This window comes from Eschrichtius robustus, chromosome 10 (assembly GCF_028021215.1).
Source record: "Eschrichtius robustus isolate mEscRob2 chromosome 10, mEscRob2.pri, whole genome shotgun sequence".
Taxonomy (NCBI): Eukaryota; Metazoa; Chordata; class Mammalia; order Artiodactyla; family Eschrichtiidae; genus Eschrichtius; species Eschrichtius robustus.
The window spans coordinates 46,933,313-46,956,062 of record NC_090833.1 but is presented as its reverse complement, the minus strand read 5'-3'; the positions used below and the strand labels follow the sequence as shown (position 1 = coordinate 46,956,062).

Below are 22,750 nucleotides of genomic sequence, written 5' to 3'. Positions count from 1 at the left end.
CCAAAACCCCCAAACAACTAATATTCAGAATTGCCCACCCACCTTACAACCCTATTCTATGAAAAATTTTTTCCAAATTTATGTAAAGTGTGCCATGTTATTTCATATATGCCTGTAAATTCTTCTTATCTGTTTATTTGAGATGGTTGCGTGGGGGTCTTAAAAAGAGGAAATAGTTTGCTTCATTAGTATATCCTAAACAACCAGAAGAAAGTTTTCTTTGCATTTTAATTTTCTAAATGCAGAAGGTTTAATTTAACATTGTAGCAATTGGATATTGTTATCTCTATTTTGTGAACTAATCACATCCGCTTAGCTGTAGTGAAAGCAGTTTACAGGAAGATTTGGTAAAATCAGAAATCTTGTCATGTCTGTAGAATGTATAAGATAGTGTGCTCTAAAAAGTTTCAGGTAAGATCACAATAACAACATAAGTCATCTGTGTTGCTTGCCTCAGACCAATAACGCAGCTCTTAAAGAGACAGATGAATGTTTGACCTTGTTTTTCTGCTGGAAATAATTGTGGGATTCCACTTGATAATATAATCAGGATGAACCTAGGATATTGTATAATGGAGTCACATCATAATTAGAGATTTAATATATATAAATTCAACTACACCTGCTAGAAAAAAATGAGAGAAATTACTTAAATAGTAGGCATCCTTTTCCTCTGGCCATTTTATTCAATGAGCGTGTGACCCAGAGAGAAGGGAGACGACAAATGTGCAACTTGCTGTCTCTCCAGCTGGTCTCAGTCCAGCGTATCTGAGGGTATCTCACCATGCTTAAGGTGATGCTAATATTTAAAGGTATGGAATTAAGAATATACATTATGGCCCCTAAATGCAAAATAGTTAGTTTCTCTAGAGTTCAGCTGAGAAAATAGCAATCTATTCCAAACCGAGAAATTGTGTCTGTGTTGGACTTATCTAGGCGTTATAACTTTAGGACAATTTAAGAGATTTTCAAGAGTAATTTTGGACTCTGGTTAATGCCTTACACTTTGACGTTAGAAGCAAACCCTTCACTGTATGGCACTACCAGACACCAAGAAGGAGAAGGGTGAGAAGCGAGCAGAGTGGCTTTTACTCACGGTCGGCATCAGCAAACACAATGCAGGGACTTTTTCCTCCGAGTTCCAGGGTCACCCTCTTCAGATTGCTTTTCCCAGCAGCTTCTTTGATCATTTTGCCAACCTGAAATGGAGCATTTCAAAGGAGGAGGCTTAATCTGCTCTCATGAAGGCAGGTTTCTTTAGCAATTTAAATTTATACGATGTTTGTGCCACAGTTACGTTTCATTAGGGAGAAATGGCATTTTCCCAGATTTGGCACTTTCAGATACCAAAGACTCCTCCATCCAAGCATAAACATATGATGGATCATGAAAACAGATCTATTGAACGTGATAGCTGATCTTGATGTACATGATCTTGATGTACATGGCTAGACAGGTTATTTTTCATTTTTATCAGAACTTCATCTTTCTTCTGATCAGTCTGACATATCATGATCCAACCATAATTTATCTATTTTGACTTTTCATCCCTCTGTTGAAATCCAGAAAATTCTATCCAGACAAGGTGGCGTATGTACCAGCCTTGAATCTCTCTCTGCTTCTCACTTATAATGAGACCCAAAGGTCTTACCCCGACTTGGACTGCCTCCAATCCTACCCTTCTTTAGGGTCCAGCTCATATCTTAGCTCCTCTTTGAAGCCATCTATGATGACTCAAGGTGAACATGACCCTTTCTTTCTCTGATCTCCAACAAGTGCCCTCATGAGGACTCGTTTCAGAGTTTCTCTTGGATTATATTATACGTATAAATATCAATTTCCCAAACAGATGTGGCCTCCCTGGTAGTAGTGACAATGTCCTATCATTGCATACCTTTTCTCAGCACTATCTGTCAGAGTGAGCTCACTTAACTATTGATTAACTGATATCCCCTCTCTCCCATGTCTCTCGCTCTCACTTTCCCTCTTTCTCACGCTGTCCTCCACACCTTTGAACAGTGGAGTTAGGAGAAAGAAATTGGGTCTGTGTTCTGTGCTGCTACTTCAGTTAGCTGGAATCCTACTGTTTTGTTTTGTTTTTTTTTCTTACTAATGCTAGTGGCCTCTCTTCAGAGAAAAAGTTTTCATTTTTTTTCTTTATGGATCACTTCATATGAAGATTAGTTTCTGCAGTTCTTTATATTTTTCTCATTTCTAAAATCTGGCCTGTTTTATAATTATTTCTTCTTTCTTTCTTTCTTTCTTTAATATAACTATTTCTTCCTTATTACTTTTTATTGAAGTCTTAGTACACTAAAAGGATCTTTGCTTTTCTTTTTACAAGATGATTCATTTTATCTTGCTTCTTCTATTCTATGGATTTCTTTTCTTCCTCAACACATCAGATTTTAAGAAAAAGTTTCTATCTCAACTGAATAAAAGTTAAGTAGACACTTGCGGAATGTGTGTTTAAATTTTGACTGTTGAACCGACTCCTACTGTGCATTACAGAGTAGAGCATTAATTAATCTGCTAATGTTTTCATCTTATTTAAAACCTTCATGCACTAAATCAAACCCTTAAATGAAGGTTAATAAAAATAAACTAAAAGTAGACTGGCAATGGAGAAACCGTGTTTGAAACTTCTCTTATATCCCGTTTTGGTTCCACAACATATTTCTTATGACCACTTTCAAAAATTGAGTTTTCTTTTTTTTTTTTTTTTAAAGTTGGCAGTTAAAAAAAAAAAAAATTATTTATTTATTTATTTTTGGCTGTGTTGGGCCTTCGTTTCTGTGCAAGGGCTTTCTCTAGTTGCGGCAAGCGGGGGCCACTCTTCATCGCGGTGCGCGGGCCTCTCACTATCGCGGCCTCTCTTGTTGCGGAGCACAGGCTCCAGACGCGCGGGCTCAGTAGTTGTGGCTCACAGGCCTAGTTGCTCCGCGACATGTGGGATCTTCCCAGACCAGGGCTCGAACCCGTGTCCCCTGCATTAGCAGGCAGATTCTCAACCACTGCGCCACGAGGGAAGCCCCAAATTGAGTTTTCAGTTGAGGTGATTAAGAATTTTGTATTTTCTAGACAATAATCTTTGCCTTTCTCCCTTTGAATTCTCCAAATTCTTTCTCTGCATCTTTCTTTTATTTTCTGAGGGTTTTTGGAGGGTTTTTTTTGTTTTTTATTTTTGTTTTTAGCTTAGAAAGATTTGCTGGAGAAACTTTATTAAAGCAGATAATTTTTGTCTTGGGGAAGGGAGTAAGATCAGAGGCATTTTTCTAAAAGCTACAAATGTCAAAAGAACTAGCATGAAGAATGGTTAGAAGTATGAGTGAGAAAGAAAGGTTACACTTTTACTTTGTGCAATTTCAGATGGCAAATAAAAGGTTTGTTTGAGTTTTCCCAAAGGTGTAGCTAAAGTCAAAATAAGGAAACATAAGTTTTTGCCCCATGATTCTGTTCCCTCACTTGGAAAAAAGTAAAATGTCATTTTTTTCTCAAAAAGGTCTACAATGAAGAGAGGATAAGCACTATTTAGACTATGGTAAAAAGTATGTTCCATGATATTATGGCGTTGCCCTTGTGGGGCAGAAGTAGCAAATGCTCATAAAAATGTTCTAACTTAGCACATCCTGCACAACGTGGGTTGGATTCTGTTTTAAATGAATCTAATGGGACATTAAAATTCTTACCTTGCCAGAAACATTTTTATAATGAGCGTGACTGCTACAATGAACCACAAAAACATAAAATACATGGTTTGCCTCTTTCATGGCATTTGGCAAAGTCACTACTATCTGCAGAGCAACGAACTTGAAGCTAAAAGAGGACCCAGAAAGACTGATTTTTCTGTGTGCCTTCTAAAATCATCTTAGTCACACTTAATTCTTTAATACTCAATCAGAAGTAGTTACTGTACTGGTTTCTGGAGATGAGAACGAATAAGATAGTCTTTGAGGATAGTCAGCAAAAGGGAGAGAGATACATAACAAAGCAAGGAGCACGTGCTATCATAATTATGTATCAGGGACAATGGGGGCACAGATGGAAAGTTTTTAAATTCAGGATGCTCCTGGGACTGCGGAGAAAGCCATAGAGGGCATGTGATGGGAGCCGCATTATAGTAGGCGTGGCCACGCATGAGCAAAAGCCTGCGGGAATGAAAAGATGCATGGAGTAATCAGGAAGTGATGGGGCAGCGATGAAGAAATATTATGTGGAGAAGGGACCTCTTCCCTCACACCTTATGAACTAGTGTGAGAAATTAAAGAGTGAGGGAAGGAACAAGAGAATGGAAATGACTCTAGAACACACAATAATCATGCCATTTAGTGACTACTCTGTAGGATGCTAAATGTTTTACTACTCATTAGCTTATTCAGTTTTATTCGGTACAAGTCAATAAAGTAGATATTATTATTCCCATTTTACATGGGAAGAAAATCAAGTTTAGTAAGGATACTTAACTTTTGGAAGACATACTGCTAGGCGGGGTAGACTTAGAATTTGAACCTAGATGTTTCCTAGTCTTCTCATATCAAAGTGTTTTGGGGGAGGGGGCAGGTAAAGTACCCCTAAAGTGCTGTAGGGTTTCAGGGATGAGCCAAGACAAACAGGCAGTGATGCAGAGATGGCATCGTGGAGCAGTAGCTTCCGGCTCAGACAAACTAGACAAGTGTGTGGGATCTAGAGCAGAAGCTGTACGCGGCGTCCCTGTTGGGCAAGGTCTACGATGCTAGGCTGAGGAATTTGTACCTTCCTGCTTTACCTCCTCTGCTATGATTTCAACCTGTGACTTCATCATTTTTTAGTTTATTGCTATGTCTTGACCATTACCAATTGTTTTGTCCACAGACTCCTGATTGAAGAATTGGTTTTCCCCTACCTTAATTAGGAGTTTGTAGAATGTAAACTTTTTCTATTCTATGTCTATAAAAAACAAGGAAAAATTACATATTGATTTATCTAGTTTAAAAAAGATCAAGAAAAATAAAATTTGATTTTCTATCATTTTAGTTCTCTATGTAAACTTTTCTTTATATTGGAGTGGCTAATTAGGAGTATAAAATAATCAAATTAGCCTTTCCATGCTATCTGGAATGTTCTTCCTGTTTCTCTCTCCAGAAAGTTAAACAAGTAACCATTTTCAACACCCAGAGCATTTGGAGAGAATTTAGCATCCCTCCTCTCCCCCATCCCTCTCCTCTGAAGTGCCCACGGCTGGGGTCCTGTTCTTTAATCTTCTGGATAGCCAAGCTGGAGCTACTGAGGCAGAAAAGTTAGGTTGGATCCGGGAAGCTGAGCTGCTGACTCCTTTTCAGAATGTTCAGGGAAGAGAGAGCCCCAAATAAGGAGCTAAGGGTGAGGCTCTGCTCTTTGACTTCCCTAATCTACAGGATAAAATTACAATTCATTCATACAAATCACTGTGGCCTAATTTATATTTTTTATCATAAACCTTACTAATCATACGAAAACGTCTAATCAGCCATATTTCTCGTCAGAGAAAGTAATAACATACTAAAAACAGTTTACTCCAGTCCTTCTGCTTTTGTAATAGGTATTTCGTTTCATCTCAACGACATCTGCTTATGTTCTATAAACATGTGTGAAGGCTAGAATAAGGAACAAATCATTAAAAGAACTTTTGTTTTAGGGAAATGTCAGCTTAAAAACAGTAACATAAAACATGCTTCCGACTGCTTCACTACTGGCCTGAGTAAATGATGTTACCTGTGTAGATCCTGTGAAGGCCACTTTGTCTACATCCATGTGAGAAGAAATGGCCGCCCCTGCAGTAGGCCCGTAACCAGGGACAATATTCACTACTCCAGGAGGAAACCCTGCCTGAAAGATAACAGGTAAAATAGTTAGAACAGAACTGATCATTTAATTCTACAGAAAAAAGAGGAGAGTATGGGATCAAAGCTGCCTCTTTATGCTAATCTTATGAGTTTCTCTACAAAGAAAGATTCACGTAGGTGGTTTTACTATTTATTCTTATTCTTATTTCATTGTTTAGCCCACTTAAAATAACCTCAAGGGCTGCATTATTGAGGGACTATTTCTCCTCAGAGTAAGTCCATCTTTGACTTTCATGGATCATTGCTCCAATGATGGCTGTCTCAAATTTTATAATAGTAACTCAAAAAGGTAGTGTGTGTAAAAGTGGTTGGTAAATTACTCACAAAGAAGGAAAACAATGTGTTTATTATCCATTCAGCAAAAATAAGAAGCTAAAGGGATCTTAACATTTTTAGTTTCTACCTGTTGATTGATCAGGGCATACCAACTAGGTGGCAAATTCCTATCAGCATTATTGAATCAGAAAAATATTAGGTTAAAAATGGTCATCCCATTCATGATCAAGCTTCACAGATTGATTCCAATCCCAATTAAAGAATTATCAAGTATAGAGCAGTGTGGCAACTGAAGCAACACATTGAAATTTCATGTTATTTGCATCAAAATGTCTCATTTTGACATCTCTTTTGCCTACTTTTAATTTGAAGTGAAGACTGTTTTTAAGATATGGATTCAGATTTCCTGAATTTTAAATTTCTAGGGACTAAAGCTTATTTTTAAAATATTGGTATGATATAAAGGACAATAACTTGTTTGCAAGAAAAAATATATTAAAACAATCTAGATAGTTGATGAAAATAAATTTTATGTGCTCTATTGTCAGTTTTTGAGCAGGAAGGTAAATGCAGAGGAAACCGTAATAGAAAAGAGAATATAAAGGTATTCCCTCATGGGTGAATGAGCTTACAAATAATGTAGCCCAATGCCACAAGCAAGCATATTAGCTCAGAAGCCTCCAACCTTCAGATAGACTAGTTTAAACAAATTTGTAGAATTTCCAGGCTGTTAGTTGCAGTCATATACCAACTTACAGTTCAACATTTGAAAGAAAATCATAGCAATTTCAACATGAACTTGCATTCATGGGTGTTGGGCAAAAGAAATAAAAGAAGTGATCATAAGGTGGCAGTTGGACATGAAGCTTTTGGTCTGGCTTCCTGTCCTGCTTTGGGCAGAGGTTCATTTGGGTTGACTGCCAAAAGTCCCTGCCAGCAGCTATGCTTAATGCGTCCCCACTGGACAGGAGCCATTGGCAGATAATGTAGTTTACAGTAGCAACAAATGAAGTCTTCCTACTGTAAATCAGGACTCCTGAGTTCTTGCACATACTTTTTTTTTTTTTTGAAGATATTTGAAATACAACTTTATTCTGATTCTAAACGAAAAGAAATGGGAATGGCAGTAACAAACAAGATTCCACCTCTCAATATCGTCATGTGACTGTAGCAGTCTTATATTTGAAACTCAAGGAGGAAACAACTGTGTTCCAAAACAGCTAAATATGCAGGTCCAAAAAATACAGGTTTTTTTTTTTTTCACTACCACATTCACTCCAAAGCCCATCCATCTCCTTCAGCATCCAAAGATTAAACATATTTTGGTTTAGGAAACGTACCTCTTTTATTAAAGATGCCATGTGAAGAGCAGTCAGAGGGGTTTGCTCTGCTGGTTTCACAACCACTGTGTTTCCGCAGCTGAGGGCAGGCCCTATCTTCCAAATGAGCATGACCAATGGGAAATTCCACTAGAAAGCAATATATAACAATAGATTCTTTGTATTGCTGAAAGCCACATTTGCTAATCTAACTTCCACATTATACACTCCCTGTAGATGTTAAACAAGAATTGTAGTAGTTTTGTTTAATCATTTGGTATATTCTAATTAAGTTCATTGCTCAAAGCAACTCATAAATGCTAAAAAAAAAAAAAAAGAAAAACCTCCAAATAAACTAGATACAGGAAGAGAGCAGGAGAAAGTCATAAAATTTTATCAAGTGCTGTTATTTTGAGTTCTTTTTCTACCAGGAAAAAAAATCACTGCATGGTTTAGAAATCAAGCCTTACTATTAAATATACTGTAAGTTACCTGTAAGGGTTTAAAAAGTGTAATTATTCCTCCCTCCCTATAGGGCTTTAAATGTAACCATTTACCCAATAATAATATTTAGTAGTATTTAATTCCAAGACAAGTATCTTGCTAAAGACAAAGAAGTCTAGGGTCTGGAGGCTGACAGCTTGGTTCACATCTCAGCTCAATCACTGAGCAGTCATGTGAATTCAGACAAGTTATATGCACTTTGTGTATGATTTCATCATCTATAAGTGCTGAAAACAGTCCTCTCTACTTCAGAAGGTTGTCCTGAGGATTCATAGAGAAAGTGGGCCAAATGTTTAATGCAGTGAATTGTTCATCACAGGCATACGGTAAATATTAACAATTCTTAGTATTCAGGATTATGTAGTTTTTATGGGTTTTATTGGGATTTTTGAACTAATGAGCAATTTCATTCAAAATGTTAATATGTGTACATTTCAATCTCATTGGAGCAGAAGATAAGTCATTGCCACTTCCTCATCTAAGAACATCAGGACATTTTATCATCTTTTTGTTTGGCCTTTTTGGCCTTTCTGAATATGTCAGTCAAAGTGAAATCATTGATAGTCTCCTATTTGTTGGACATAAAAGGAAATCTTCATCTGCTTAAAATGGTACTTTCTCAAAGAGGAATGTGGAGTATCAAAGCCTCTTATCTGAAGGTAGGATATATTCCATACTGTGCTCCAAATGCCTCTGGCACAGTTTCTTCCATTTAGTTAAGAAATTTCATTCAATTTGAACACTCTGGTTGCTCCTCTTCTCTATGTTGAGAAGTCCCAATGAGGAATATTGATAGAAAGTGTTGGAGAGTGGTCGGCCATACTACACTTCACTGAAATGCTTGGCGTCTTGCACGATGACCACTTTGCTATGTACATGTAAAGCATGGGTCTTAAACAGAGTGCACAATACATCTTTTTAAAAACAAGCCATAGAGTAAAAGGTTAAGGTTTGGTGATGCTGTATATGGAAACACACTCAAGAGATATGCCAGAATATAGATAGGTTTTTGGACTACTGGTTCGTATCCAAAGGGTACAGCCACAGAGAGACCCAAGTTCAACAATTACTATATTTGCTCCACATTTAGCAAATATCTAAGCATTCATTTGTGCCCAAGAAATCTTCATTAACAAATGAAATAGAATTAGAACTCACTTTTTTTTGACTGAAAATTATATGAGGACAACTTACAGGAATGATTTGGCCACACACACCAATAGGCTCATTTCTTGTATAAGTAAAAAAGTTTCCATCTGAAAAATAAAACACACAATCATTTATAGACAAATGTGCTTGATATTCACAGAATGGTGGTTTGGGGCTGATGTGAGAGGAAGGTATAGACAATAATTTAAAAAAAAGAAAGAGAGAACATATCTCTGCCTATTTACAAAATGAAAAACTGAGCCCTCAAATAGTAATTTGAAATGAGAGGAACCATAAAACTGAGTTAGGTCAAAGCAAAGATGCACAATTGGAAAAGATCTGAACAATATTTATTCTATCTCTGATCCTATAGGAGGGCTACTTTCTAAATCATACTTGTCCTCAGTTTCCTTTCTTTCATGATAAAGGAAATAAAAGGTGTGTAACCAAGAAAGAAACTGTTAGAGTTCTGTTTCTGACAGCTCTGAGTTCTACCAGTAATTTTTTAAGTGCATAATATAATTTAAAAAATAGTAAAATTAAAATATAGTAGAATTAAAAAATATCTCCCTGTGAGTGACAAGCCTTTCCTACTGGCTTGTTCTAAAAAGTCCTCTTCTTTTTGCCTACCAAACAATAAAAGCAAGCTCTCTTATTCTATGAAAAAAAATGCCAGATGTAAAGGACATTTCCATCTGGATTTGATTGATTCATATGCCTCAAAGTTTGATGTGGTCATCCTGAGGTTGCACTGTGCTTTGTGTTTGTTCTAGTTCCCACAAAAGCTTCCTGGCTATCATAGCAAGAAGGCTACTTATCAAGATCTATTTGTACTTTAAATGGTTTCTCCCATTTTATCAAAGGGTAAAGTAAAAGTTTCTGAAATAGCCACAGTTCTTGGTCCCATCATGGTCTCACTCTCCCCTTTCCACTTCCTGGCTCTCACTTCTGACCAGCGGGATGCTCCAGTTAGATTGGAAATGCACTTCAGGGCCAGTCCTGGAGGGTGTTGTATTTCCATAGTCAATACGTTTATATGAATTAAATTCTACTTGTAATGTTTTCCAACTCGATGCCTTTTCATATTCCTATCCCATTATGTGCATACTCTATTAAAATACTAAAATGCATACACATTCACTCACACAAATTCTTAAGCTATAAACACAGACCCTTCTTTTTTCGAAACTATTTGAAACAAATCAATGTGAATTAGTTTGTTTAATTAGTCTGCTCTAACTATACTGAGTTAGACGAGGCACAGATGACCATAGCTGACTCATACTGGAACATACAAAGAGGCTTAAATAATTACATTATAGAAAGGGTATAAATGTCACCATTGGAATAAAACCCAAATAAATAATTTCAGAGGCCAGCTCTGAAAAGTTTGAGTCCTTAGAGAGACAACTGCTTAAATCAGTAATTGTGGGCATACGAAATGTTCTTACTTTAATATTTTCTAGAGTATCTATAGTGTTATCTTCTGCATAATTATGTTGAAACAATTTTAGAACGCATGTGATGAATCTTAGCAGAACGTCCAGGTTCAGAACTGCATTGTCTCAAAGTCAAGAAGAAAATAATTCTGCCCTACTTGGTTGACATCTTTAAAAGGGAGAGTTTGGAATTTTTCATCTCTACAATAATCTCCTCACCCCTACCGTCACCCATGGTGGTTTCCCAAAGCTACTTACCAATGGGTATCGTGCGGCCCTGGATCTTGTCAGCCCAGCCTGCACAGTAGCGTAATGTTTTTATACAGCCTCCTAAATCCATCAGATATGCATTGGAAAATAGTTTTCCACCATTCATTGACTCCATTGTCTGAAAAAGAGATCACACCCCAAATCTAAACTTCCACAGAAATTTTAGATTAAAAAAATAGTCAATATTTTGAGTAATCGTGTGCTAGAGAATTTTGAAAACACTAAAAGAAATCCTGTAAGCAATCTTTTGTAACCTCCTCTTTTTAAAAAGGAGACTAAAAAAAGAGTTAAAAGGACTTGCTGAAGATCATACTTGCTTAAGGACATAGCAAGATCTGGGTAGAAAAGGTAGTGAGATTCTGGTTTCTAAACCCTAGTGCCCTTCTATCTCATTCTGAACGTCCCCCAGTGAACCAACTTTCTAGGAACTGATCACAATTTGATATACACACAGCTTGTGAGAGTGGCACTTAGTCCTCTTAGATCAGAGTTCCAACAAAATTTCACTTATTGTATGATACAACTGTGGGTGACAATTTACTGTCAGTGACCATTAATAATGCCTCAATAATCATTTTTAATTTTTACGTCCCATCTGGATATTCACACAAACTTAAGTAACCCCTGGATTTTTTTTTTAATCCATGAGTTTTCTTCAACAAAATTTTAAATTGTGAAACTCTGAGTTTTGTCACTAATATCAAAATTATTGTTTGAATGGTCAGGCTGTAAAGTTCAACATTTTCTAGTCTAGTGCCCTAATGGTTTTAGGATGACCTATCTCTCCTTTTCCTCCTTTTCTTAAGCAGAACTGTAAAGACTTTGGGGCGTAATGTTCTTCTGGGGCAGGAGTGTACAGGTGATAAACTCTTAAATCAGTTCCTTATCTGTTGTACAGTCTTCTCTCTCTGCATTATATTGTATGCTACCTCAAAACTTAATCAAACATGATTTTTGTATGCTTACTCTTTTTTCCCCCCTTACGATCTTTTGCTGACAGAGGCAGTCAACATTCTGTAATTCACAGATCGGATAAATTAGGGAAGGCAAGTTTTAACAAATTCTGCTTTCTTCCTGCAGGATGTTTTGGTTACTGTTGTTGTATTGCGTATAACTTCTAATTCCGTATTTTTACATAGTTTGAATTATGCTGAATCTTTGATTGGATAATAAATGGCCCTTTGATTAACTATAATTGCTAATGTTGATTTTAAAAAACATAAGCCTTTTTGTTGCCGCCAGTTAAGATTCTAAAGGTAGTAAAAACTTACTCTGAAATCTGATGTTGCTGTTGCTTTGTGTTAACTTGGCTTCTCCAGGAAAAAACAAGGAAACACCTCCCCCACCCATTTTATGTGCTGATTCATATAACTGCTGAAATGTGTTTTAAAAAGCAGTATACATAAAAATAACATTTTTATAAACACATGAATGGATTTTTCTTTATTATTCGCTCTTTCACCTATAAAAAGAACATAATTTATTCAAGACCATTGTGAACATGTACATTTCAGAAAAGGAAAAAGTGGCCATTTATTAACTGTCTTGGTGGGCTAGATTATGGAGAAATAAGATTTATTTTAAAGAGATATCCTGGGCACCTTTAACAAACTCCATGAGATTTTTTCACTCAAGGAGTTCAGTGGTCAAGTAAGTTCAAGAAAACCGGTATATTATTCTAGGATCTTCATGCTGCATGTGACCTTATTTTATAAAGGCTCAGAAATTCTACAGTAAAGGAAAGAAACTTGTTTAATTTGATTTAACTCAGGGTCTGCCCTGGTGGCGCAGTGGTTAAGACTCCACGCTCCCATTGCAGGGGGCCTGCGTTTGATCCCTGGTCAGGGAACTAGATCCCACATGCGTGCCACAACTAAGCAGCCCGCCTGCCACAACTAAGACCCAGTGCAACTAACTAACTAACTAACTAAATAAATAAATAAAGCAAAAAAACCCAGTGTTTAGACTGTAGACTCTATTCTGGGAGTAGACATTAACATAATCTAAAACCAGAGTGCAGATTACTTACTATCTGAGAATAAGCTCAATGGTACCATTCATATACAAGAGCTGGTAGAAGTCTTTTTGTTTTATTTGTAGAGAGTATATAGTGAACACTAAAATCAAAACAACTCACCAATCCAAACAACGAATGCTTTCTAGAGATTTTGAGTTCTGCGCAGTTTGGTTAATACTCACTGCCAGGAGCAGACGATCTCTTTCGATTAAATCAGCCAACTTGTTTATTAGCCGTCCTCTCTCTGAAGCATCCATAGTACGCCATGGAGAGCCAATCTGAAAAGACTGTCTTGCGGCCTTTACTGCTTTGTCAACATCCTCCTGCAAGTCAAAGAATTCAATTCGTGGGCTAAATGTATTAGCAAATCCAGTGGCAATAACCCTATAAAATACACTAAAACTCCTCATAAGCTGTGTCTTCATCAGCTCAATTCCAGCATACTGTACAAACTCAACTACCATATATTGGAATTATACCTGCTGCCTACTCTTTGGAATGATGAGTACCACACACATAGCACATGCTTGACTTCCTAGAAGAGAAATATTATATTTTAATAGTTCCTATCATTGGCGTGCTTACCATATATCAGATAATGTTCTAATTGCTTTACACCTATTAACTCATTTAATTCTCAATAATTTTATGAGACAGATACGTTCCCCATTTTACAGATGAAGAAACTGAAGCAAAGAGAACGGGAAGATTTGCCCAAGGTCAATAGCTGAAAGTGGCTGAACTGTGTTTTAAAAGGAGCCCAGCTGACTGTAGAGTCTTTGCTCTTCACCACTACATTTTACTGCTTTGGTGATTGGTTTGTCAAAAGTTCCAGGGAAAGCTCAAGATCTAAAATAGTGAATATCTTCTTGGATCTCTGGTGACTTTATGGGCTGTGTATTCTCATGAAGAACCTACTGAAGGGTGAATAAGAACTATGTTTTGCTGTTGAAGAGTAAACATTATAAACATGTGCTCATTCCTCTTGTTCAGAGGGAAAAAAGCACAGAGGCAGCGGGTCTGGTATAGAGAAAGGGCGGTATATTACAACCTCTCATTTCCCAACTAGGTACAAAGAGTTCCTTTCAATCCCTAACTAGGTAAAGAAGTCAGTTTCTTATTATTAAGGCACTGCTTAAAATTAACATTAATTCAAGCAAAAGTCAAATAATTGAGTAATTTCACACTCAGTCTTCTTGCCTTCACTCATGTGTCCTCACTCACACTCTTTTTTCTGAACTGGTTTATTCCTCCTGTTCTTTCCTAGTCTGCCTCAGTTAAATACTTTGCCTGGCCACTCATTCCCATAGATCTTTGTTCAGATCCCATTTGAGCGCCTATAGAATACATCTACTACAAAAATCACTACCTCTTCCATTACTACTCTATTTGTCTTTTTTCCTTCCTCCATCAAATCAGTTGCAAACACTTTAAAGGCATAGATTTTCCCAATCTTCTTTTGCTTATCAGTCTGGTCACTACATGGAGCTATATAAGCTCCACAAATCATGGTACCTCTTAGGCCAGTGGGTTGTCTTTTGTGCAGGAGCCATAGTTTCCTTAAAGAATCTGAAGGGAAAATTGTCCTAAATTTTTTTAAGTTGCTCAAATTAAGCTGAACCCATTCAACGATGATACCTTCCCCTTTGGGAGGCATGGATCTCAGATTAATATTCCCTGCCTTTGATTATATTCAGTCAAGAAGTCCCAAACTGGGAATTCCCTGGTGGTCCAGTGGTTAGGACTCCACACTTCCACTGCAGGGACACGGGTTTGATCCCTGGCCGGAGAACAAAGATCCCACATAGCGCCACCAAAAACAAAAAAGACGTCCCAAACTTACAAGTCTGCATATTAAAATACAAGAAAAGTAAATTGTTTTTACATTATTTATCACCACACTAAGATGATCTTGGGCCAGAGGGATATTTTACAAGTATAATTTGGTCTGATTAAGTGATAATATTATCACAATACAGACTACAAGCAAACATTCTTTCACTGTAGCCATCATACACTTGTGTATCTTTTCCTTTTTTAAAAAATTTTTTAATTTAATTTAATTTTTTTTTTATACAGCAGGTTCTTATTAGTCACTTGTGTATCTTACTGTCTAACTTTTGAGAGAATAGTGATTATATACAATAAAATACATGTATTCTTACTCTCCCTTCCTGAGAAATATATATTCAGTCATATTTTGGGCATTCAGTTAATCACATTGATTGCTTATATTTGGACATTGTTTTATGCCATAGGTTCTCACCTTTTCCAAATTTTATTGGAAGAGCACTGTTGAAAAAAATTAAAAAGCAAACCACAAGAATCTGAAATTGCCAGCATGATCTGTGGATACCACAGCTTATAAAATACATGCTGCTCTGTGTTTGCAAAGGTCTGTGTGACACAGCTTTCATTTGGACTCTTCTGCTTAGTGTTCCATCATCAGCCTTAGCCAAATATGGTTTATCATAGGCATCCTGGCCTCTCAAAGGGATATGGAATAATTGGCTTCAAGACAAGTAACTCTGCCATATGGAAAGTATGTTCCTGGAGAATGCTGCTATAAATAAAGATGTGTTTGTGGTTATATCCTTTGGATCATACTCCTCCTTTTCTCATATATTTTATCTTGCTGGCACAGAAATAGAATAATGGTAGTTAACATATAGGTCTGGAACAAAACAACCCTGATCTGAATCCTGGTTCCTCACCTATTAGCTATGTAAGCTTTGAAGCATCCATCTATTCGTTCATCCATCTATCTAAAGATTTGCTAAACACTCTATTCTGTAGCATTCTTATCATCAGGCTGCTAACAATAAAGTAGTGAAGTAAAGAGACTGGCCTTTTGAAAATTCCAATTGTGTGGGAGAAACATACAACCAAATAATCACATCATTATTATAAACCATGAGAAATATTCTGAAGTGAACTATATTGTGATATGACTTCTCTCACCTTTGGTTTTCTTATCTTTAAAATAGGGATAAATTGACCTCATGGAGTTGTGTTGAAGATTAAATAAGGTGACACTTGAAATACATTTTCTGTGACAGCCATTATGTTAAGTGTTCATTAAATGGTAGTAAGTGCTATTGGAATCAGAGCAGTCAAAACAACCTTAAAATAACTATCAGCAGTTGTAGTGTGTTTTAATCCTTCCTTTCAGTTTTCACTGCCCTGTATTATTTTAGGCTGTCGTTATCTCGTATTGTTGCTGGCCTTCCTAAGTCCATTTTCTTCTCTCCCCAAACTGTCTTGCCTATTGCTACCAGGCTAATCTTCCTCAAATAATTTGACCTTATCACTTTCCCTTTCCAATATTTGCAAATGCTCCCTTTGCCCACGGTCCTTAGGTCAGACTTCTCTTTCTGATTTTCAAAGCCTAGCATTTTGGGGCCCCACTTCACCTACTCAAACTTGTGCTCACATTTTTTCTACTCTGTCTGGCCCAACTACTTCTCACCTTTGCTCCTATAATTCTCCTCGCCTAGAATGTTCTACCAGCACACCCCTTTCCTTTCAAAATCCTACATATTCTTTAAGACCCAGCTCAAATATCACAACCTACCTAAACCCTTGCCAGACTAATCCAGCTTGATAATAGCTACTAGTTAAGAGCTTACTAAGTTCCCGGCGCTATGCTAAACCCTTTATAACCCCACAGTTACTGCTGTAGTTAAGCATCACAGACCTCGTTTTATAGGACATGAAATCTAGCAGATAGTAGAACCAAAATTTAGTCCCAAATCTGACTCCAAAATCCAGTTGTATAGCTCTTCAAGGCCATCCTGATAATGATCTCACTTGCAATGAATACTCACTGCTATCTCTATTATAAGCTATAATACTTCTTACTATTTGGGTCTACAATAGGCAGGTTATAAATATTTAATAAGTTTATTATGCATCTTATAAACTCATTATGTTACATTGATTTCATATAAGGGTGCTCCTTATATAAATAATTTTCTTATATTGATATTTACAAAATAATTCATATCTTAATTGATTCCATTATATAACAAAGCTTTTACATTAACCAAAACTATTAGGCATAAGGGGTTTTTGTAAATTATTATTATTATTATTTTTATTCCAAGACGACTATTTCTTGGATTTTTAATCCAGGACTAGCATTTCCAAGGACATAATTTTTTAACTAACTAGAAAACAATTTGATACCATTAACTCAGATTTTCTACCATCAGTAATACTTTTACCTTATAGTGTTTAAAATGTTCCTTTTTTGAAGTAAGGGACCACAAGTTGAAGAGATGAAATTAAGGAAGGACTGAACTCTTCCATCCCTCCCAGACCGTGCATTTCCATATTAAATTTGTTCAGATTTGGAGAAAGTAGTTATCAGACCAGTTTTACACCTGTCATAGGCACTTACTTTAATGGACATTTACTTTTATCCCCACCAATTATTTGTTAGGTCATGCTTTAGTATTAAAAGCAGTTTTCAGGATTAGTCAATATAGCCCAAAAGAGCCACTGAAGTGAAAAGAAAACAGTTCCCACCCCCATCTGTGCTTTTCTTTGTAACCTGCATTTGTTCTTGCCCTTCCTCCTTTCTTTATAGTACCATTGAAAGGCGGTATGTAGCCCATTGTTAGCTCCATTCTACTCATCAATTAAATCCTTAAAACCTCTTGGCTCATTATCTAAAGAGTCAGTTCCAGAATATTAGGTTTACTGTGACCATGTAATTTACTAGATTTGTACCTTTCACTAAGCAACGTTGGAAGTTACTATACATTTGTCAGCAGAATTGTGAGAACAGCAATAATTATTTTAAAACAAATGCTGGTAGATCATTTCAAAAAAGAATATGACGACAAGAGCACTGGATCTTAAGCAAACAGTTGCTTACTATGGACAGTTTATACCATAAACAATCTAACTTGAGAGATCAAGTATCCAGCCAACTCCATTAGCATGGTGACCTGATTTGAAGCTTTGCTGGACTTTAATGAATGTTTTTAAACCACATTTGCACAGACAGTTCTGCCCTACTAAGAGCAGGAATAATTGTCAATAAGCAGAGAGCAAATAGATATCAAATATTTCTAAAGCTTCAGGTGTGATCATCAGCTTTCCCTCACTACACTTTAGGAAGAGTGTAAATCTCACCAATGATACCAAGAAAAGTCTTCAGATTGCCTGACAAGATTTCACCTGGAATTCCAGGCACAGATTTGTTTTACTGAGGAAACTAATCTCAGAAGCTAGTGGCAAAGCGAGATGTCCAAGGCCCAAGAGCTAAAGCATCAAGAATTGTTTTTTTCTTTCGTTAATGCAAACTGCACACAGTTCTGCAGTCTCCCTCCTGAGTGGCATTTATACCTCTGGAGAGAAAGCGTAGGCAGCTGTCAGGGGCTCAACTCTGCCCTCATCTTGTCCTTTATTGCTTTTCCCACCTCTTCAGGGTTGTCAGAGCCACTCAAGCAACTAGAAGGACATTTGAGGTCACGTAATGCTGGGTAGACCTCTAGAAGTCTCTGATAAAAACTATTCTTCTTTATTGAATGTGAAGAATCAATTTTTCTCTTATTTCTGGGAATGGCTAATAGGACCCAGGGTTCTGGGTTTCCTAGAGCACATTGCTAGGGATCATCAGTATTTTTCTGCCTAAGTTTGGTCTTGTGCCATTTCATAGAGATGCAGAGTGATTATCATAGCACAGTTTCCAATCATCAACTTTCTTACCTGTCAGAACCCATGCTTCCTATTAAATGCTAACACCTGAGAGGAGATACAACTTACGGTTTAATACATTAGTTCAGTGGTTCTCAAAGTGTGTTCCCCTACCCTCACCCCAAACGGCAGCATCGGCATCAGCTAAGAATTTGTCAGAAACGCAAATGCTCAGGTCTCACTCTAGAATTATTGAAACAAACTCAGGGTGGGTGGGGTCCAGGGATCTGTGTTTAACAAGCCTTCCAAGAAGTTCTAAAGGACCAAAATTTCAAGAATCACTGCTTTTAGTCAGTAGTCATTTTAGTACTAGATTCCTAAGGTAAGGTGTATGAGGTATATGGAAACAAAGCTTGATGAAGGAGAAAATGATTTCATTTATCCATTATCTATAGGGTGTTGGATACCATGGGCATAAAGGTGAGATGTAATGTCAATCTCTACAAGAAGCATATTGTCGCAGACAAATTAACCAATAAGCAGTAAAACACAAGGGTTAGAATATAAGTATAAGTGATGTTCTGTAATGACATAGAAGAGAGCAATTCTACCTGCGAAGGTTAGAGGAGGCTTTAAAGAAGTGTAATACCTATAATGATTGAGGCTACATTATATGCCTGGCACTGTTAAAACACTACGTATTTTCTTATTTAAGCTCCCCCAAGTTTTTCCTATCTCCCTGTTCTGCACAAAAAGGAACAGGAGCTCAAAGAGGGTAAATGGTCAATGCAAATGTGGAACTTCTGTGCCCTTACCACAGATGGTGACTTGAACTAGGTCCCAAGGACTGCACTGTGGCTGTGGCCCAGAGGCAGCGATCAACATGCAATGTTTGGGGCATGGTACTGGGCACCGTAAGGTTGGAACTCTTACATTGATGAGGAAAACTGGAAGCCAGAAGCAAAGATTTTTTTTTCCCCCCCCCCCAGAGGCAATGAGAAGCCCTTGAAGAATTTATGCACGGGTGAACTCTGGTATATAGAAAGTGAAATCTGAAAGCAGGTGACATGTGTCTCCATTCTATGTTGCTTCTACTTCTCAAGCTGTTGACTAAGCTCAAGCTCTGTCTAAACTCTGCATCCTTGCCCCTCGAGGCATGGGTCTTATTTCTTCTGATAACACTGCAACCTGAATCCAGGGCCTTTCCTAAATCCCAAAGAGCCCCTCAGGTCTATCACTATTTTCAAATAGGTTTGCAAGGTGTAATACCTTGAGATTAGTTGATTGGGAAGAAGATAGCAAAAGAATGGAGACAGAACAGGAACACATGATTGCTACCATGAACTGAACATAGTGTCGAAAGTAGTATTATCCTTGGATTTTGCTGACTTCATCTTCCAATAAGTAGTCTTTTCATGCAGCAAAATATTTTACCTCTTTATATCTTACATGACAGAAATTAAAAGCTTGATAACATCTGGACAGCTAAAGACCCGAAAAATCATTTCAAATTAGACCATATGCTTTTTTTTTTTTTTTTTTTTTTCTTCCAGTTTTATTGTGATATAATTGACATAACGGCACTGTATAAGTTTAAGGCATACAGCATAATGATTTGATTTACATACATCATGAAGTGATTATCACAATAAGTTTAGTGCACATTCATCATCTCATACAGATACAAAATTAAAGAAATAGAAAAAAATATTTTTCCTTGTGATGAGAACTCTTAGGATTGACTCTCTTAACAACTTTCATATATAACACACAGCAGTGTTCATTATATTAATCATGTTGTACATTACATCCCTAGTACTTATTTATCTTATAACTGGAAGTTTGTAACTTTTGACTGCCTTCATCCAATCCTCCCCGCACCCTGCCACCACCATCCCCATCCCCCCACCCCCGTCTCTGGTAACCACAAATCTGATCTCTTTTTCTATGAGTTTGTTGGTTTTTGAAGTTTAATTGTGACAACATTGATGGACCTAGAGGGTATTATGCTAAATGAAATAAGTCAGATAAAGACAAGTACTGCATGATATCACTTATATGTGGAATCTAAAAAATAATACAAATGAACAAACATAACAAAACTAATGTTACATTTTTAAAAATGCAAACCAGCATATCAAGTAGACTTGTAGCAACCAATGCCATATAAATTCTTACTGCTGGCTTCTTCTGAAGACATGTGAATAAGAAGTCATGAACATAGTTTATTGTAAATAAATACTTTTCATACCTGGCATAACAAAACACTTCCACATGTTGAATGGTTTTGTCCTTCCTGCTAAGAGCAATAGCTTCTTCATTTTCAAGGATCTTCTCTTGCCACGGTGGGCATTCATTTACAATATCACTGTTTTCCTGGTGTTCCTTTAGCCAGGACAACAGTCCTGAAAAGCTAAAACTGGCCCAGTTTCCTCCATAGTAGCTTCTTGAATCAACATGCAGAACCCTCTGGCCACTTCTTGAACATGCAGCCGCAATGATGGATTCAGGCAAACTATATCCATTTTTGTCCTCTCCCTTGAGACTCCATTTGGCGCTCCTTCCTTATTCCATTTTCTTCTATATTTTCCATGGTTCAAGTACTTTATCTTATTCTTCTGCCTTTGGGTGTTCGAGTGATATTTCCTGAACTGGACTCACAGACGCTTGTTCTCAGCTTATTTAGCCGTCCCTATTACGACCACATCAAACTCCGAAGGTAGATTATCCACCATCTTGACAGGACAGACCATATGCTTTTTAAGGTATGTGTTCAGATAAAAATTCTGAAGGCTTTTATACTCTCTTCACTCCCTGGCCTATTTAATATTACCCTCTCTTTTATAATGATCACAAGGCAAGGCAGTAGCCCTGCCAGACACAGGCTCCGGGGACAGAAGCACAGCAGCTGAACGCTGATTTCATTATTTATTAGCAATGTCTTCTTGAGTAAATTACTCAACCTTTTCATTCTGCTGTTTCATCATCATTTGTAAAAGTGGCTAACAGCAGTAGGTAGGGTTGCTTTGTGTATTAAATTTTTTTAAAATTTGTATTAAAAATTATCATTATAAAAGTTAACTTTTGTTGTATTATTAGATAGCAAGCAACAACACTTAATTTGTGATTCAATTTACATCACTTTAAAATTCAGTTTTTAAGGTACTGATCAATATAAATTCAATGATTTTTAATGAAATAACTAGGCAATGTATCATCACAAAAGTCCTATATTGAGATTTTTTAGTTTCCTTTTGCAACTTAAAATATTTTGTATGAATAAAGGATGCCTCTGCTTTTTAAATGTATGACCACTCACTTCATATGCAGTCTATTTGTGCAATAAATACAGACACTATTTCAATTGAAAAGCAAGGAAAATAATATGCAAAGAATCACCACACCCAGAAGCTCAAGCACAGGCTCATCATCATTGCATGACTAGTGAGCACCCATTATGTACCAAGAACATTTCCCCAGATGCCCTGGAAACCATGTTTTCATGTTTCATGACATGTCTATTTGAACATGGAAGGAGGTTGGGAGCTCAGAATGGTGGCATAAAATGGAACTAGTGTTATAAAACTTACCTTATCTCCTTCTTCTACCTCACACAGTTTCTCCTCAGTTGCAGGATTAAAGACCGGAAATTTCTTGCCACTCACTGAACTATGCCATTCATTGTTTATGAAGATCTGCAGAAGAGGAGAAAAGGTAAATAAAAAGGTATTTAAGGGCAGAGTCAAGATGGTGGTGTAGGAAGACATGGAGTTAGCATCTCCCCACAACTAGGGTGACTGCCAGCTGCTGGTGGGGGACTCTGACGCCCAAGGAGACGGGAGGAACCCCAGAGTGAACCAGTAGGATGTAGGGGGACTGAGAGGGGAGGAGAAGTGGAGGCCAGACAGGATCAGTGCCCCTTAGACGGCGGAGATCAGGAGAGGCAGGAGGGAGGGACTCTCCAGGAAGAGCGGGAGAGGAGCGGAGGGCGATTGCCTGGCCCACTCGGGCCGGGGAGCCTGCTGAGCTCCTAAGCTGATCCCCTGCCCTCCAAAGCCCCCTCCAGGCCGTGTGTGTCCTTGGGGGCATAGGCTCAGGGAGATCAGGAGAGGCAGGCGGGAGGTGCCCTCCCGGACCCCAGACCAGAGGAGCAGTAGAGGAGAGGAGGGCATTTGCCCCGCCCACTCGAGCCCAGGAAGCCTGCTGGACTCCCAGGTGAGGTCCCCTGGCCTCTGAGACCGGGGCGGGGAGGGCACGCCTGTTCGCCTT

General features: G+C 37.6%; 1 protein-coding gene across 1 annotated transcript in view; it reads right to left on the bottom strand.

Moving 5' to 3' along the window:
* The window catches only part of ALDH1A1 (aldehyde dehydrogenase 1 family member A1), a 55,481-nt gene that overhangs the window by 14,375 nt on the left and 18,356 nt on the right, over nucleotides 1-22,750 (bottom strand). The window contains exons 2-8 of the mRNA XM_068552732.1: nucleotides 22,072-22,176; nucleotides 13,018-13,158; nucleotides 10,807-10,936; nucleotides 9,155-9,216; nucleotides 7,478-7,606; nucleotides 5,731-5,844; nucleotides 1,097-1,199 (exon numbers count right to left, since the gene is read on the bottom strand). Coding sequence (XP_068408833.1) covers nucleotides 1,097-1,199; nucleotides 5,731-5,844; nucleotides 7,478-7,606; nucleotides 9,155-9,216; nucleotides 10,807-10,936; nucleotides 13,018-13,158; nucleotides 22,072-22,176 — 784 coding nt within the window. The remainder of the gene's footprint in view (nucleotides 1-1,096; nucleotides 1,200-5,730; nucleotides 5,845-7,477; nucleotides 7,607-9,154; nucleotides 9,217-10,806; nucleotides 10,937-13,017; nucleotides 13,159-22,071; nucleotides 22,177-22,750) is intronic.